This window comes from Aplidium turbinatum, chromosome 17 (assembly GCF_918807975.1).
Source record: "Aplidium turbinatum chromosome 17, kaAplTurb1.1, whole genome shotgun sequence".
Taxonomy (NCBI): Eukaryota; Metazoa; Chordata; class Ascidiacea; order Aplousobranchia; family Polyclinidae; genus Aplidium; species Aplidium turbinatum.
This window is the reverse complement of record NC_137488.1, coordinates 12,786,459-12,805,086: the sequence shown is the minus strand read 5'-3', so window position 1 is coordinate 12,805,086 and position 18,628 is coordinate 12,786,459. Positions and strand designations below refer to the sequence as shown.

General features: G+C 35.8%; 2 protein-coding genes across 2 annotated transcripts; both read left to right on the top strand.

Moving 5' to 3' along the window:
* Positions 1-4,329: 4,329 nt before the first annotated feature.
* LOC145786200 (5-hydroxytryptamine receptor 3A-like) lies at positions 4,330-14,524 on the top strand. The gene is made up of 11 exons (XM_082597846.1): positions 4,330-4,431; positions 5,119-5,251; positions 5,790-5,866; positions 6,405-6,519; positions 8,864-9,051; positions 10,199-10,351; positions 10,938-11,089; positions 13,060-13,114; positions 13,627-13,911; positions 14,272-14,403; positions 14,495-14,524. Exons 1-11 carry the CDS (start codon positions 4,330-4,332, stop codon positions 14,522-14,524), a joined length of 1,422 nt encoding a protein of 473 aa, XP_082453972.1.
* Positions 14,525-14,959: 435 nt separating this feature from the next.
* Positions 14,960-16,722, top strand: LOC145786665 (uncharacterized). The gene is made up of 2 exons (XM_082598374.1): positions 14,960-15,223; positions 16,109-16,722. The coding sequence occupies exons 1-2, from the start codon at positions 15,022-15,024 to the stop codon at positions 16,396-16,398; spliced, it is 492 nt and encodes a 163-aa protein (XP_082454500.1). The 5' UTR covers positions 14,960-15,021; the 3' UTR covers positions 16,399-16,722.
* The last annotated feature ends 1,906 nt before the right edge of the window (positions 16,723-18,628 follow it).

Below are 18,628 nucleotides of genomic sequence, written 5' to 3'. Positions count from 1 at the left end.
TGCTACACTTGGTCGAATTATGCTTGGAAGCATACTACTTTACAAACCTAACGTTTTTTCGCTTACAAAATTTTTCTGAAATAAACTGATCAAAGAATTAATCCTCAGTAAAACTTCCTGAAACTTCCAATCAGTAGCTTATGGTTTTTATGACTTGAAGAGGCACAAACAAGAACTTTTTTCCACATCGACAAAGTAAGGGTTGTAAAGGGCAACTTTTGACAAACTAAAACTCTATCAGCTGCTTCACCGTCTTTTTTTGGAGATCAAATGACACTGAAAATATAGGCCTAGGTACATGTATTGTGCTGTCTGCTGTTCCTTTGGAATAAACTCAAATGCACCGCAAAAGCCAGCGTGCGAGCACAGGCAGCGATAGAAAGCAGCAATAACTACAAAAATCTGAAGACAAGACAGGCGGTAAGTTAAATACACTGAAAGTCAGTCGTCTCAAAGAAAAAATGCACGTTTCGACGATGTTGATTTAACAGAAACGTTGAACCATTACTAGTATTTTAAATTTTCGCCCTTTGAAAATCACGTACTGTTTGCTGTTCTCTCATCTGCAAGTGCAAAAATGGAAATCGATATAATTATGTTATTACTGGCCGCATCACCGCTTGGTATAAGTGCCTGTACGACACTCGAAAGAACCCGGGTTCGATGCCAGACAAGGGCATGCAGCTGTGTCTTGACAAAACACCAATTGGCTTGAAAATTTAATTTTTTCAATCAAACTAATTAACGTGGACACAGAAATTTCCTTCCTTATCTTTCTTCTTACCTACTTATACTCACGTCAGATCTTCAATCGCTGGACATTAGCTTGGTGGCACCATAGTTTTTTTTTTCTGTTTCTTGTAGTTCATTCAAAACTCTGAAAATTTTCTATTTCACTGAAAAAGGAGATTAATTTTTTGTGTAAACTTTTGTTTGTTATCGCCATGTAGACCTCTACACTCTACAGCGCTTGCGATCACACTTTTTGCTATGGGTGTGGTGGGACAATGACACCTAAACAATGATGACATGCAAATTTTATTACTATAATCACTAAATGGCATTCAGCACCAATCTATTAAGATACAGCACCCCATCTTACTAATCGCAAAATTATATTTTTAAACAATTAACATTTTTAAGCTTTTACCAACCTTTTGGTAGGCTGCCTGTTTCGAAATTTTTTGCGGAACTATTTCAACGACATTGACTTACACAGCTTTTGATGCAGGTTCAATAAACGTTTTCATCCAACTTGTACAAAACAGGTTACATGACATTTCATCTAAGTTAACTCCTTGAAACTGTGAAAGACATTGGAAGCAGCCGTAAACGAATTATGTTGCATTCATTTCACTAATTTATGCCTCATTTAACTTGAAGGGTGGCCTAAAAGTAAAACCTTTTCCTGTCTATATTTAATGAGCCAATAGAACCTTTTAACACCTCAATAAAATGCTGCTTTAAAAGTTACCTGAACTTGAAGATTGGGTTGCTTTCTGACGTTTTTCCAGCCAGCAAAATTCGACATTTTTACATTAATTCCACGTCTGCAAACGTTGAATCAATGCAAAAATGTCGGATTTTGCTGGCTGGGTTGTGGTTTTGGTGAATTCAAGGATTTTGTTACTTTATTCCGGTCTAAAGTCAACAAAAGTAGAAAAAGTTTTATTTGGAAACGAAGAAAAAAGATTCAAGAAAATTCGTAGGCCTAATGAAAGTTGTGGCATCTCATAGCTCATTGAAAGTACTTGTGTTTTAGTATAATAGGCTAAGCCATTTTATCGATTCTTTATCGAATTTTTATCGCACAATAAACAATGTCCATTTTAAAAACCAACCGAGCAAGCTCAAAAACAAAAGCAAGCATATTTTCAATCAATCTGTAGCATTAACTATTACTGTAGATCCACATATTCAATAAAATAATATCATAAACTTATAGTTTTTTTAGATATTCAATTTATGTCAAACTTTTTCCAATTTCGGCATTGTAAAGGGAGTTTGATCTTGAAATGGACTGTACAAAAAGATTTAATTTTACGCCGCAGCTTTAAACTAACAAAACACTGTAAATACTTGTAAATTGACGTTTTTTTAAGTTTAAGCCACACAATTGCACATACTTGTGTCGAAGGATTTTATTCATTCCACCCAACTCAACTTTTAATCTACATAGAATTATTACCGCACGATGATGCTCCAGAGCTAAAGAATTAGTTCTCACTTCTCACCAAGAGAAACTTGCCATGGTTGAAACGTACTCATACAAAATTTACAATAATCTCCATGCCCTCTCATTTCTTTCTTGAGTGTTCAAAACAATATAATTGTGTCTCTTAATACTTGTAGAACTCAGAACGTTGAACTATAATGTGGGAAAATTTAATTAAAAAAGCGAAATTGAACGTAACAAAATCTTTTGCGGTCTAATTCATCCATTTGATGATGAAAAGCGCCTAAACAATTTCAGTTGTCTGCAGCATATGAAAAGTTTTTTCAATTTTTTAAAATACCGTACAGTGTACACCAATTGTCTTCTTAAATACGCCAATGTAGCTGCGCATTACTTGTCACGGCAGATGTCAAAATAGAATTACTTGTATGCTTGTAAATACATCATTCTTCTTGTATTTTGCTATAGCGAAAAATAGTATTCGAAATTTACTTTGGCAACACTACACCATCAGTGCTTCACAAGCAGACAGTTTAAGAGCAACCAAGACATTATACAAAAAATTTTTTGCGTAAATATGCATTGTTAACAAGGAAATAAAAGTTTCCCTGTTTGAATCGTATCAACGTCAGGCGATGTTGAAACGATGAGTCAAATGTGGTAATTTTTGCGGTTTAGCACATGCAGTGTGAGAGTTAGCAAAAGTGACTGTCCGGAAAACGTACATTTAGTTTCAATTTCAGCATCACATATTTCAGTATAACTGATTTGCTGTGTGGGGGGGAGTCCTTGACTTCAGCAAATGTTGATTCAACTGAGTGAAACTACAACACGCAAGACATTCTAGCCAAGTCGTCCTTGGTGTTGAACTGTATTGAGAGCCTTGTAAGATTTGCGTTCATAAATAATGAAGAGGGAACAGCGAGGAGAGACGAAAATTGGACTATTAAGACCATTTGAACCGCGGTTTGTTTTAGCTGTGATATAACGTTCAAAACAAAACGTAGAAACTCCCTTGAATAGGTTGGCCGTGACTAGAAAAGCTGTTTACTGCACTACAATTCACAATCAATAATTCTGTGTAATCTAATGCAGCGGAGTATTTTTATAGCTTAGCTCTCGGCATCAGTCTTTGATGTATCACAGAAATCATTGTCACAACGGCAAAATCTTAAAATCGACCATATGAGGTTTGCATCAAGAGGGTGTTGAAAGTATTGCATCAACATTGCTTCTTAAGCAACGTAAAACAGAATATGAAATTGGTTTATTAGTAAAGGTGATGTGAGCTAGACTTGAATATTGGTCAGTTTTGCGTTTTTTATTACTTGATGATTCGTCGTATTCCTTGGCAGAAAACAAACCTGGAAGTTTTGAAATAAATAAACTTTTACCACTTTATGGTTTGTTTTTAGCTTATTAATAACTGTGTTAATCCAAAAAGAAAAAAGTACGCATAGCTGCTTTTAATGCCAAAGTGAACGAACACAGTTTTATCTATTCAGCTAGTGAGTCGACCTTGTTTCTAAGTTTAGGCTGGGATGCATAAATGCCTAAAATTAAGACTTTGTAAATTTTTAGCTGCTGTTTCAAATTGATAAAGTGTAAACAGTGAATAACAACAATTTGTTGCTGCTTGTTGTTGTCTCAAAAGTTGAGAAATAAACCATCTTTGCTATTTTGTTTTTTGTTTGCTTAAACGCTCATTTGAGTTTCTGACATGAAGCAAACAAAACTATTTAAAGTCTTGATACGTAAATTATTGTAACAGAAAATTTTAAGTCTGTTGCTTTAGTTTTCGTTTTTTAACTCTTTTTCACCAAACAAAAATAATTAAGTAGACTACAAAAACATATTTTCCAAAAATTCGAACTACGCAAGTCTTCCATTGCAGTTACGCTCACCGTAGTAAAGAAAAAGAAAAATACCTTTTCTTAATTTTATTTTTTATTAAACATAAAAAGGTTTTTTTTGTCAAGGTGGCTAAGCCATAAAAAACAAAGAAGAAATTCAACCCGTTTGTGATAACATTTGGTAGATCAAAATTACAAACTACAAGATACAGATAAATGGTATTAGCTTGCGTATATGAAGAATAGCACTCCTTGAAAGCCATTGCCAATCGGTCATAAGTAAGTTTACCATAGCCAAGTATGTTGAAAGTTCGACTTGCGTTAATTTTATGCTTGTTGCAAAATAAAGAAGGATTTGGAGGAAAAACGGCATCAAAAGTTGGACTTGCTGGCATAACACAGGTAAACATGACTTCAAATAGGACACGTTATGTTGTTGATTGGCACATTGTGTGTAGATACAACATTTTTACTAACATGTTTTATCTAGCCAATTGGGTTTCTAAGTTTGATCACAAGTATAGTGTGAAGCGTTGTGTATTATTCACTTGCGCCTTTGAGTGTACAGTTAGTAGTCGTCCATGTAGCATTATGACCACACTTTTGTCTTTATCAAATAATAATGACAATGTGTGTTTTTATCATAATATGCCACTTATCTAACATGCATTATGCTTAGGGTGTTTGAATGCAAACAGTTTCGACGCAGCTGCATAGGGGATTAACTGAATACATTACCATCCCCCAGTATTTCTTTTTCTTTAATGTTGAGAGCAAAGCAAGAACTAGATTTAAGTCAATGCCATTTTATAAGGCCTTCTATGTGACCCAATGGGGGTATCAAAGCCTCTTCTAGCAAATACAAGGCAGGTTTATTGTAAGAATCAAAATTTGTTGTCAATATTTCAATTCAACCTATTTGAAATAAGGTGACATCATTTGAAATAAATCTACTGTGTTGAATAATGCCACTACTTTTTTCACTGATATGTAAGTTAGCCTACTGAACATGTGCAAGTCAAGTACGATAATATGTATATAAAAGGTTGTTCACAGTAGGGATCTTCATATTTGTGGCTTGTCTTACAGTTTAGTTCGTCTTCTTCTGGATCTGACTCCAGCTCCCAGCAATACAACATATTATCTGCTGACAAAACCCAAGCAAACCATACTCAAGAAAATGCTCTAAAGAGGCTAAAATACAATCTTTTTCAAGTTCAAGGTTACCGCTTACACATACGAAGAATAAATCTACTGTATATGGGCAGAGGATTAATTGTAGTATTTCAACCTATTTTGCTCAATAATGTTTACCAAAATTAGTGTTTGTTTCAAGCTATAAACGACTCACCAGTATGGATTTTAAAGAAGTTTATTTGGATATAGAAAATATATTTTCTGATTCAAATTGTCCCACACGCAATACATAAACAATGAGTTAGTGAGAAGCCAATTCATCATGTTGTGATAGCTCTTTTTTTTTTCAAAGCAGAAATGTCTCAAATTATAAATAAAAATTATAAATATAGAATCACATTCAAAATTTAGAACTCGCTTGATTTGTTCTCCAAGTGACATACAATCACAACAATTTTTAAAAATGAAATAAATGCCAATGCTCAATACACAAAGTGTTTATGTTTTAAATTTTAACTAAGCCTACTATGGTAACGGAGTTGAAAACAGATAAAAGTACATTATTTGTTTACAAAGTGTGCAGCACAAATTTGTTTCGTAAATTTGCGTTTTTTTTCAAACAGGATATGACAGAGCAATTCGTCCGGTCAAGAATAATACAGATGTTGTTTTGGTGCATATTGACTTCACCTACATGCAAGTAAGCAAGTCTATTTCAGGAAAAGTTGTAAGAAGTTGGTACAACAAATTGAATTATATGCATTAATGTGCCAAAACAATTCAAAAGACTAAAAAGATTTCTTTCTGGATTGATGTTAAAAAGTCAGTAAAGCTAGCATTGCCGGTATAAGATGTGAAACAGCTATGAAGAGAAAAAAACTCTGGCGGTTGGTTCGTTTAAAAGAGATAAACCAAATTGTTTTATTGCAGTCTAATTCCAGTAAGTTTCAAACTATATAAGCAATTAAACCGTACACTTTATTTAAACGTTTATTGATATAAAAAATCCGTTGTAGTAGACAAGCAGACACCACATACATTTAAAAACATACATCATTACGATTGCAGTTCAAACATTTCAATTCTGCACTAGCACAACCTGAAATTTAAAAGCATTCACGAAAGAAAAGTTTTTGTGTCGTGGGGTTTGTGTGTTAATTTTTCAAAGTAAAACAGTTGAGATTCTTAAATTAAGGTTTTGTGCTTATGACAGCTTATAGTAACCAAAAGAATTTTAGGTTCTCAATTTAAATGAGAAGGAACAGACACTGAAGAGCTTACTGAGATACAGGCTGTACTGGAAGGACCAATATCTCACTTGGAACCCGAAAGAACACGACGGAATCACTCAGAGTAAAAGTTTGATACAAATTCCATAAATCATATCACTGAATATACATGAAGTGCCTTTTCACCTTTGTATTATTTTATTAGACTATTTTGGATGAAGCACGATTTGATATTTAGGTACCCGGACATTTTGCCGAAAGACATTTTGCCGAAAGACATTTTGCCGAAAGGACTAATTGCCGAAAGGACTAAATGCCGAATGGACAAATTGCCGAAATTATACAAATGCATTTTATGTATTATCATAACCTAATAACACATAAATGTCATTCACAAACAGATTTCACTCACAAATTATGTGCGACAGCGCGTAAGTATCCGACAGAAGTGTTGTTTGTATAAGCGAACGTCTAATACTGATCTCCAAAACCTGTGGAGACTGCATAGCCTATAGCCTATACTTATAGATGAGACTTGGTGTCACTTCAAACTAATACTGATTTCCAAAAACTGTGGATACTGTATATAAAGCAATTTTTAGGCAAACAACCGCAGTAGCAAAGTAATTACTACAGTATTTCAAAGCCACTGCTTGCATGGTAACGAGACTTGGTGTCACTTCAAAATAGTTATCAGTTCAAAGGCATTGCTTGCATAGCAATGAGACTTGCGACTTGGTGTCACTTCAAAATAATTACCAGTTCAAAGGCACTGCTTGCATAGTAACGAGACTTGGTGTTGCTTCAAAGTAATTTTTAGGCAAACAAACAGTAGCAAAGTGATTCTATTTCAAAAGCACTGCTTGCATAGTAACGAGACTTTGTGTCACTTCAAAGTAATTTTTTTCCAAATTGTTTCGGCAATTTGTCCATTCGGCAATTAGTCCTTTCGGCAATTAGTCCGTTCGGCAATTAGTCCTTTAGGCAATTTGTCCATTCGGCAAAATGTCCTTCGGCATAATGTCCTTTCGGCAAAATGTCTTTCGGCAAAATGGGTTTCGGCAAAATGTCTTTCGGCAAAATGTCCGCGCACGGATATTTATACTTTTGAAAGCAAACTTCTCGAATGCTGCCTAAAACACCTGCACAAAATTTCACTAAATGGAATACTGAAAAGTTTGGGTGTTCATCAGGACAATTGTTGTTTCTAGCACTGGTTGCAACGTTCCTCTGATGAAAGTGAAAGTAAAAGCAAGGACAAAAGGTTGATTTATTGCTTTACTGACGTTTCGCGCACCATAACAATGCGCACCCTCAGAGCGAATAACATACAAGATAAAATTTACAAAGTTATATACTGTACTGTAGTGTAGTTAAAGATAAGAAAAAATGAAACACACATTATTTTAAAGGTTGGCCAAAAGATGAGTGAGCGGTTACTTTCCACGTTAAATTACGTAAAAACTTCCAACATTAAACATAAAGTCGAAGCATGTTTTTACGTAATTTAACGTGGAAAGTAACCGCTGACAATGTTTCGTCCAACTTTTAAATAATGTGTGTTTCATTTTTTCCTACCTTCAACCGCGCTACAGTAGGCTATATAACTTTGTAAATTTTATTTTGTATGTTATTCGCTCTGAGGATGCGCATTGTGATAGTGCGCGAAACGTCAGTGAAACAATAAACCAACCTGTTTGTCGTTGCTTTTACTTTCACTTTCATCAGATGAACGTTGCAACTAGTGCTAGAAACAAAAAATCCATTAAAGCAAAGAAAAATCAAAGTCAAAATAAAACAATAATTTTTTTCAAGAGTTTTTACAACGTAAGCAAATGTTTAATGTCTTCAATATCGAGTACACTACAGAGACAGGCATGGGTGCGCCTCAACCGTCTCCGTACGGGCGTCGGCCTTTTCCGCTCAACCATGCACCAATGGGGAATGGCTTCTTCCTCCTCCTGTGAATGTGGTGCCGAGGAACAGACCGCAGACCACATCATCAATGACTGTACCATCTTCAAGCCACCTAACGGAGTGGAAGGTCTGCGCGTCATGGATGATGAAACTAAAGACTGGCTGCTCTCTAGCAGCCTTCCAGTGTAGTCCGGGAACATCGTGAATCTGGGGTGGTAAAAGGATAGACCCTCGGCCCCAGAAGCTCAGACGACGACGACGAATATCGAGTAATCAACGAAAAAGATAAAATACAGTAGGCCTACACATTAGTGTTGACAGGAGGGTTCAGGTACTTTTGGATCCGGGCCCGAGATTTTAGAGGCCCGTAGCCTTTTCCAAAGGGCCTGAAAATTTGAAACAAAACTCTTATTCTTTGGATATAGTTTGCTCTTCTTAGATGTGTCTTAATTCGGGGTCTGAGGTTCTCATTGGTGCCAGTCCCAAATCATCCTCCCAATGGCCCTGCGCCTACATTAAACTTCATCTTATCTTTAGCTTTTTGTTGGCAGTTTGGCTCCCGTCAAGCTCCTTGTGGATCCCTGACATTGTCTGTTACCAGGAAACAGGGTCCAGGGATTACAGTCCGAAGATTCCTTACGTTGTGGTGAACTACAATGGAACAGTGAGATATTTGGAGCCCACAGCTTATGAAACGACTTGTCATATCAAGATAGCCAATTTCCCATTTGATAGACAGGTATGAATAGTAGGGAAAGAAAATGTTCCTTTGTTCCTCCTTTTCAGTTACAAGCAACAACTTTTAAATGTGCTTCAAATACTGTACTTGAATGAGGATTACTTTAAAGAAAATTAAAGTTTAGATCCTGAAACAAAATGAAAGTAGTCTAGGTCTAATGCAAAACCTAATAATGATATATATTGTATGTGCATGGTGCAGTAGTTTGAAAAGGTAATTTTCATATTTCTTCGAAGACCTTATTTTAAATGATATGTTTGGGCTAAATATTAATGAATTTTTTATGAGTTTTAGTTTTTTTTTGGTCATGCTACTTTGAAGATTTTTCTATTCCAAACCATCTTGAGTGAACAAAATCATTTTCGTGCACATTTTCACTTTTTTCCTGTTTATTTATGATTTGTAAGAAAACAGTCAAGTTTTTGTGTGTTTGTTTGGTGATAAATCTGAAATAATAAAAACACATTAGACCAAAGATAAAGCTAAAAATACAATAAAAATATTCACTCTAAATAAACCAAAAAATTAGCTTTTTTTTTCAAATCTGTGGAACAATTTTAAGCATCCATACTTTGTAACTTGAATGTTTTGCATTAGCTTGTCTACCTAAGCATCACAGTCTGGCCTAAAGCATCACAAAAAGGTCTCTAATCTGATTGCATCGATAAGCAAACACAAAACAGTAGCATCCGCTTTGGCCCGAATCTCTTAAGTTTGCAATGAATAAATAATGTCTTAGTAAACTAATCCCACATGACGTCGAATCAAATTACATTGGCTAAGTCATTGTTTATAGAAGTGATATGATTTTCTTAAAAAAAAAAACTTGCAGTCCAGTAGCCAATGTAAGCAAATAAATGATAGCCACTTTCAAATAAACACCATTGTTGGATCCTTGGAAGACTACTTTAGTTTTTTAGACAATTGGTAGGCCTACGACGCAAGTTAGTGCATAATAGAAAGTAATAGGATATTTAATATTCTAGTTTTTTAGAAATATTTCTGCTCTGTAGTTTGTATGTAAGATCAAAATCAAGCTGTAGGCTATGTGAACACTGCATTTTGTTATGGAAAGCTATAATTTACCAATAATACAATTCCTCATCGTAAAAAGTCGTTTGTATAGGTGCATGCATTGCTTTTGCAGACATGCAACTTTACATTTGCCTCATGGACTTTTCCAACAACGAAAGTAGATTTGGTTTCGAAAAGAACAACAGCGGATGTCCTCAAGGATATTCCTTTATATTTTGCCAACACAGGGGAGTGGATGCTGGAAGACATCAAGATAACTAAAATTGTACGTAGTAGACCAACAAGAAGACAACCCATTCCATAAAATGTTAAAGATGGCGACATGGGAGATATACAGTAGTTTTAAGAAATTTTAACAAACGTACAGCAAACGAAAAAGTTACATTATCAAACAGATCTTCACTATGTTTAATCTCATAACAATCTTTGGTTGGTTGGTTTTGAATCTTTATCTTCGGACTGACAAAGCCTTTGATAGATTATTCGTGGTAGTTTTGCATACTCGTAGAAGCTTTTGACACAGGGCCGGTTACCACGATTGACAGAATGAAGCTTCCGATTGTTGTTGAAGTGTTGTTGTTGGAAAATTATGTCATCTACTGGGTGCCATGAATGGAGAGCAGTCCTTAGAATACATTGCTCAAGCGCACACACACCCCGAGAGCTGAACCAGCGCACCGCGATCTCGAGTCGCAGGTGCTTAACCACTGAGGTAACGGAGCTGTATCTTTCCTACAGCTCCTATTAATTCTAAATTATGGTAGGCCTACATATTAAATTTATTTCTAAAAACTACCACTTTTTACTTCTGTGTGGATTGTTATAATTATTGTTGTGCACATTGTTTTCAGTCGCAGAACTTCCTTTCTGTTTTACCCGACACCGGCAAAGCAAATAGATTATCTGAAAAGGATCAAGAAATTATGATGAGGCAATTTTATCGGATGGGTTCAAACTTAACTGTTAAAGAAACTGTACCTCTGAGAGTTAGTGATTCACACTGGTAAGTTTATAGTAGCTTAACCACGCAGACAATGAAATAAATAGTCCTAAATAAATATTTCACCTTGTCAAATTGCCTTTTATGGTATCGCACTGGGACTCTTTTTAGGTCTTCACTTTTTTCAGCAAGCGTCAACCACATGGTTGAGTAGCACAACGGCTGTTCATATCGTATCCAATCATTTGATGTTGATATGATCTGAAAGCTTTTGAGCAAACTGCAAACCAAGTAGGCATAAGTGTAAGAAGCTTGCTGAAAAAAGGTGCACTTTCCAAACATGGTCTCTGATTTTTGACTATTCGGATGCAAATTAACTTTTTTTTATAGTAGTTGACTTTGAACAATTTTTTGGACTTTTATTTGCATCAACAACGTTAAAACAGGAGTAAAACATAAAAGAAAACTAGTCAAGTTGTGAGGACCTTCAATAACCAGCCTACATCATCCGGAATAGATAGGATATGTCGTGTGGGAACGGGCAATTTGCACCCGGGAATGACTGGTCACCAGCTAAAGATGCGAGCCAGGGCTGGGGAGATGTGCTGGAGCTGGCTATATGGAGAGAATTGGTGTATAAAATTTTGTTAAAGCCAAGTCTCAAAATTTTGAAAACCGAGAGTGTTTTCTAAAGTGTTTTCTAAATTTGAAAACCGAGAGAGAAGCAGACACAGCTCCACCTTAGGCCTATTGTAATGGGAGGATCATTTTCCAGCAGGCTTATGGCCAGTCAGGGCAAACGGCTTACACCCGCGCAGTGTAGTCGTAAATAGGTTGTTGTAGGCTATGTTGTTCACACTATCCAGAGCAGTAACTTTAGATTTGTGTCAGAGAAAAAATAAAATAGCCTAAAAAGGGCCAACTATCTACGTTTCGTTGCTATATCTTTGCATTTTTGATGGAAAATATAAGCATGGGCAAGCATGGTTTTTGTGTCCAGTTTAAACAACCAAGAAAAAGTAGCTTCATTAACAACAAATTATATCTCATGTGATTTCGAAGCAAATAAAACGCTACTTCACAAAGTTATAATCGTTGACGCAACTTATAGCCTAAGCCAGTGGCGTAGCCAGGAAAAATTTGGGGGGGGAGGCAAATATTTGATGAATTGAAGAGAACGACAAAGTGTTTGATTTAAGTGAAGACATCGCCACCTGATGTGCAGTGGCGCATCCTGGTGGCTTGAGCGAGGGAAGCAATAAAACTGGTGGGGTAAAGCGTGCCAAAGGTACGCGTATTCTAGGGGGGTCCGGGGGCATGCTCCCCCGGAAATTTTTGCAAAATTGCACTTAAATGATGGATTATAGCGCTTTCTGGGAACACTTTTAGGGTGATATTTGTATGAAATTTATTAGAAGATAAACAGCTATTAACTTTTTAAAGGGAGCTCTTACACACAAACGGGCAAAATCTGTGGCTAAAATTAGAGAACACCAAAAACTCAGCTACACAAAAACCCAACAAAGTAAGCCATTCTGAAATTGCTTCCACAAATTAGTTAAAAGAAACGTAAATCGAGTAAATTTTGCGCGATTTATGATTTGCAAAATTTATTGGTGTCTTTCTGTGTGTCTAAAACAAGTCCTTGGGGGTGTTAATAGCCAGATGTCTTGGAAAAAGTTATAAATTTCTACAAATTTTATTATATTTTCAACAAAGGGTTCAACTTCGGATCCAAACTTTGAAAATTTGGGGGGGGCCATGGCCCCTTTCGCCCCCCCTGGCTACGCCTATGGCCTAAGCCCTAAGTGATGCAAGTAAATAACATAGAATGGCAAAACAAGTTTTAGTGACTTACTGTATGTAGTAAACGACCCGAGATGACAAAGATGAAAACATATTATAGATAAATTTTTTAACAAAATACACCCATAAAATAGAGCTGCCAAAACAGTTTACTCTAAGTTGGTTTAGCTGCAATAATGTCGGTTTAGATTTGTATTTAAGTACTGTCATTTTAATGCATTATTCAGGTCTGATGTTGAATTTAAACTTTTATTTCGCCGAAACTTTTCTCTTTACATTCAGGTATGTGATGTTGATAAAAAATACATGATATTGTATTGTAGCCTATACAGTATACACTACAGTGTACATTCGAATCATACGACATATATTATGCATGATATAATACTATAAAAAAAAGTAGTGCAGCACATAACAAAATCACTTTAAAAAGATATCCAACTTAGAAGGGTATCGCTGAATCTGTTAGACTAACAAAAACCTAACCTACTCCCGCTTAAAATGACCACGGCGATGTTTACTGATATGGCTTTTCATAGTATCTTCATCGTATACTCCTGAACAAAGACTTATGAGTATGACTCTGTATTAGAAATTGAACTTTGTAGTGTTTGTGTTACATGTAGTTTAATAAACCAGTCTATATGATCCACGGGATGATATGAGTCTGTTGCACTTATTGGTAGCTTATGTTTTGAATTGTTTGTTGTACTTTACCAAAAAAAAAAAAAAAAGAATTATTATTTTTGAAACAGCCGTTCGTTGATTAACAAATCGTGATATGTTTTCCTCAGAGCATGGTTTTTCCCGCCATTTTACTAACTACAATTTCACTTCTTGGATTCTACCTTCCACCAGACAGCGGAGAGCGCATTGGGTTGCAAATCACCATTCTTCTCACGTTCATGGTGTTCATCCTGACCGTTGGTGATATGTTCCCCGCTTCTACTGGTCCCTATTTGGGAGTTTATTTTGTCCTTTGCATGGCCTTACTTGGAATTAATATCATTATGACCGTTCTGGTTTTGTACGTGCATCATATACCAGTTAGTTCGGTGATGGAAACAGACCCATCCACGGTAAGCAATTAGAAATTTTTCTGTAACAAAATCTATAGGCTTCTGAAAAGCAATATCATCTTGATCCTGTAACTTTTTTTTAAATAGTTCTAAAATAAATTTAGAAACAACGCCTAAGATGTACAACACAATTTCTTTAATACCATTCAATGACATTTCATCGCAGCTGATGTTTTATTGTTGACTAGTAAAGGACAGTGGCGAAATCCAATTAGGAAGCGGCCATGAAGTGCGGTAGCCTAAATAAATGTTTCCTTAACTAAAAATTTACCTTCATTCGTACCATGTGGACTATGCCTACATCTCATGGTAAAACGGTTCAAGCAAAAAACACCAGATGTCGTTTTACAATTTTTTTAGGGTGTATCCTACACAAACATCAAAGTGCTACCACTCTGGGTGAAAGCTGCTTTATTACTTTCTGGTCTGTATGACAATTTATCAAAATTTTCAATACCAGAAGACAAGCTTCCGAGTAAATCACTCTCTCAGGTAATTTTTGATATTTGCTCAGTGTTACCACGCCGACATCACCCAGGTCCACAGATTTAGCAAAATTTTAACATTCACTAATGATCACTAGTATATCTCTCTTGGCGAAGATCAGTTCTGATATAACTACTTAAACTGTTAAAAACTAATACATTGTGTAATATTTTTTGTATTAACATTAAAACAAAAACCCTATTTTTCCGGTGGGCAAATTAATAGCAATGACAGTGGCGGATTCAGGAGGAGAAAATCAGGCGACCTCCCCCGGTAAACGATAAAAAAGTAACTTCATTTACGGTTTATTTGTACGGTCGGATTAATGTGGATCTACACAATTACACATCAATGTGTTTTGTACAAGAGGCTAAAGCTAAGGCTTCCCGTTCTACTAAGGCTACTTGCTGGACCCACTTTTGAACAAAATGAAATGGTAATATAACAAGTCATGTGCAATTGAAACCAAGACTTTTTGCTTACAATTTGTTATTTTTGAACAAGGTCTCACTTTTTGATGCACTGCACAAGAAATGGATAAAATTCACCAGATCATGCTGTTTGCAAAAAACAAAAAAACACGATGAGGTAATACAATCAATCTCCTACCAATCTTCTCGATTTATGCATAACCGCAACACTAAAAACAGCGAATCAACAGCAAACAATGGACACCTTGAAATCTGTAACCCTGGTTCTGCAACAGACAATATTTTTCGTCAAAGACAAAGTCACAAATCTACTCCGTCAAGGACAGAAGACGTGACGTCTTTCGTATCAGTTGGCGCTCGGAGTAAACAAGAAAGTGACAACGTTGCCACAGCAGGTCAGTTTCCATTTACATGCCTTGCAATCAAAAAAATGAATAATTTAGCGACAGAATGAGATTCAGTTTACTGTACGCTAACATCACCTTGCATGTAGAAATAGATTTTGTCCTCCAAATTTGAATAGAGAGTAAAGAAAAAAAGTCTCTGCTTCTCTGTCAGCTACATCCTTGTTCGTAACCGACTTGTTACAACTCTTTTTATTAAAATCTTACTGTGAGACTAAGAGAGAGCCATTTCGTCGATTAATCAAGATTTGGCTTATTTAATTTTTTACGTGTAACCTATACCTGCAGTGTTTATTCTATGAAATTAAAAAATACAAAAAATAGAAACTGTTTTATGCCTTTGGCATTTTGTGCATCAGAGCAATGAACATTTTCAGAACAAGTAATTCACACTGCTGTAGCTACGATGTAATTGTTCAAAAACATACGAAAACTGTTTAGTCGGCAACAAAAATAAGCTTAAAATAAATCCGATAAATTTCAGCAAGTGCGTGGGCAAAAGCCAAAAATATTGAATTTGATCTAAACTGTAAATGCAAAATAAAACAGTACTTTCAAGATTCTCTAATCGTGAAAACATTAAAATTTCCATTGTATAATTATAGCTTAAATTACGGCCTTATACTTGAACTATTGCTCAACTAACAACATTGGTTACCAACCCAGACATCCACTTAAATTTGATGCAGATCTTTATCAAATCTGGTCAAGATCTACATCACCTGCAACAGATGTCATTCTCAGAGTATCTACAAATCAGGGTTAGCAACCACCACTAGTTTAAAATGCTGTATAAGTTTGTTTTTTTTGCATTGATAGCAAAGACTGATGCAAAGTGCCCTTATTGTGCTGTGTTTTGTTTTATTTTTAAAACAGAAGAAGAAACAAAAGAAGAAAATGGATTCACTACGATCACAATCGACGAAACGCGATCGGATTCAACGATTGAAAAGAATTTGTGCAATATTTCACAAGATGTATCTAAACTATCTTGTCACGCAAGTTGGCAAAACAGTGAATTCAAAAACAAACAAGTCGAAGAAATGATGCAGGAGAAGTGGAGATCTGTAGCACGAAAGCTCGATGTGGTGTGCATGTTTGCATACATTGGTTGTGTGGTGGTTTTTCACTTGGGAATTTTACTGGCTGTTGTATTCAGTATCTAAACTACACCTCATCAACATGTGTTGTACAGAAGAAATGAACTTTCTCTTATTAAAAAAACATATTTATCAAGAAATAGACTACAAATAAATCAGCACCCACATCAATAATTTGCTTTTGCATTTAGGCTACACAACGTAATATATTAGGAGGGTAAGCCTAACTGCTCAATTGGTCGACTCTGATATTTCGCGATGAAGACCAGGCTTCTTTGAAGCGGAATGGAGAGAGGAGCCATACTGTTTTCAAACAAATGCTTCCATATTTCAACACGAGTCGCGTGATTGAATGCACAGTCGCAAACTTGATACCTTTTCATGTTTGTCTCCAACACAAAAATCTGGACTGCGATTGTCCAAAAACGCGGTTTGTTGAGTGTGAAATATTTGTCTCTCATATAGACTTAAAGACATAAATCGATACTGTCTTTTTTATGATTTTTTCTGATTAACGTATCGAACAAAACACTTACTAAATTTTTATTTTGTTCAAGTAGTTAATTCGTGCAATTATTTGTTTAAATGGCATGTATAGATTCTTAAATACAGTAGATGTTTTGTGCTGTAATGCATGATATAACAAATACTCAAAAAACCTTGCGACCATTTAAATTGCATCATTTTTTGAGTCAATGATCTTTGCCGCAGGATGTCGTTAAAGTGTAAGTCAATTGTGGTACTATTGAATAAATTAAAAAATGTGCAAGGAATAAGTTGCTTTCAAAATCTTGAATATTGAACGTGTACATCTATAAAAGCTACTAAATCACGGTAAGACGTGATTTTATCGCTTTTTTGGAGCTTGTAAAGTGCATTTTATTGCAAACGCAATGAGATGTCAACTAGACCAGGGCTTCACAAACTTTTTGTTCTGCAACCCCATTTCATAACCTACATTTCTATAGCATTCTTTGATGGTAGCCTACCCGCTAATGGCACTAAAACAATAAACGTCCAACTACAAATTTCACATGGTATTAGCCTTTCAAATACGAGTCGAAAAAGAACACAATTACACAACAATAAGAATACAGCAATTGAAAAGCTGGCAGCACCAAAAAACCTAGCAGTTTTCCAGTCAAGATGCTGCCTGACATCAGGCTTCTTACATTGCAACAGCAGGCATTTTCAATTTGACGTTATGGCTAAAACAATCAGCAGCATGGTTGAAAAGAACAGATATCAATGGCAATGAAGCATATAAGGAAGACATAAGCCTACAATCCAAGAAAAAAATTATACGCAGTAATAAAAGAATCGCGTAATGGAAATATTAAAGCAAATTAAAAATTAGAGAATCCGAAGCCAAAGAAAATAAAACAATCCAATTCACGAAAGTTATCATAAAAATCTAAGGGATAGACGCATTTGATGATCGGCCATATAAAAAATGCCGTAGGCCTGCAGTCTATGCTTTATCATGGGGCTGAGAAAGCTTATAAAAGGTGATAAGGTGGTTTCTGGCAATTTTGCATACTTGTGGAGTCTTTGAGCTACTGACGCAGGCCGGAGTACAGCGATTTGCAGAGTAAAGTCCAGCGCTGCTTGATCTTTACTTTGATAGAGTCGCGCGCTTATCCAACCGAGCTATCAGGGTGGACTGATTGCAGACTAATTGGCTCAATAATATCCCGTAGGCCTATAGACATTAGACATAGGCTACATTCTAACAGTGAATGCAGCTTGTTGAATATAATAAGCTATCAACACCAGATGTAACCTTGTGTCAACATAGCTGTCTTCGTAACAGTTTAGTGTGAAACCATTAGTATTATTTTGGATTGCAACTTAGCCGGTATTTCTTCTGCATAAATTCAATGACCGTGCCACTTTACAGTTGGCTGTAGAATGTACATACGGTCATATCACGTGGGCAATGACGTGTCATTAACTTCCATCTAGCAAAGCTAAATTTAATGAGCGTGAATCACGACTGCAGCAGCAGTTGTCAAATGAGCATATGTTGCCGAAAAACTGCGAACGATTCAGCTGGCAATTAATGTTGCTATATGTAGATTGCTTCATGGCATATTTTACAGGTGGCATTGCCGGATCAAGAATAGTTGACCTACCAAGCAGATGAGACAAAATTGCGTTGAAGATCATTCAGGTCTGTTTTACATAGCAAATTCTGCACCTGGAAAATAGTGAGTTAATTAGGTAAAAGGTTTATGTTTGACTCTCCAAAAGTCGACTTCAATGCCATAGCATAGAGCAGAAAATGCAGCCACTG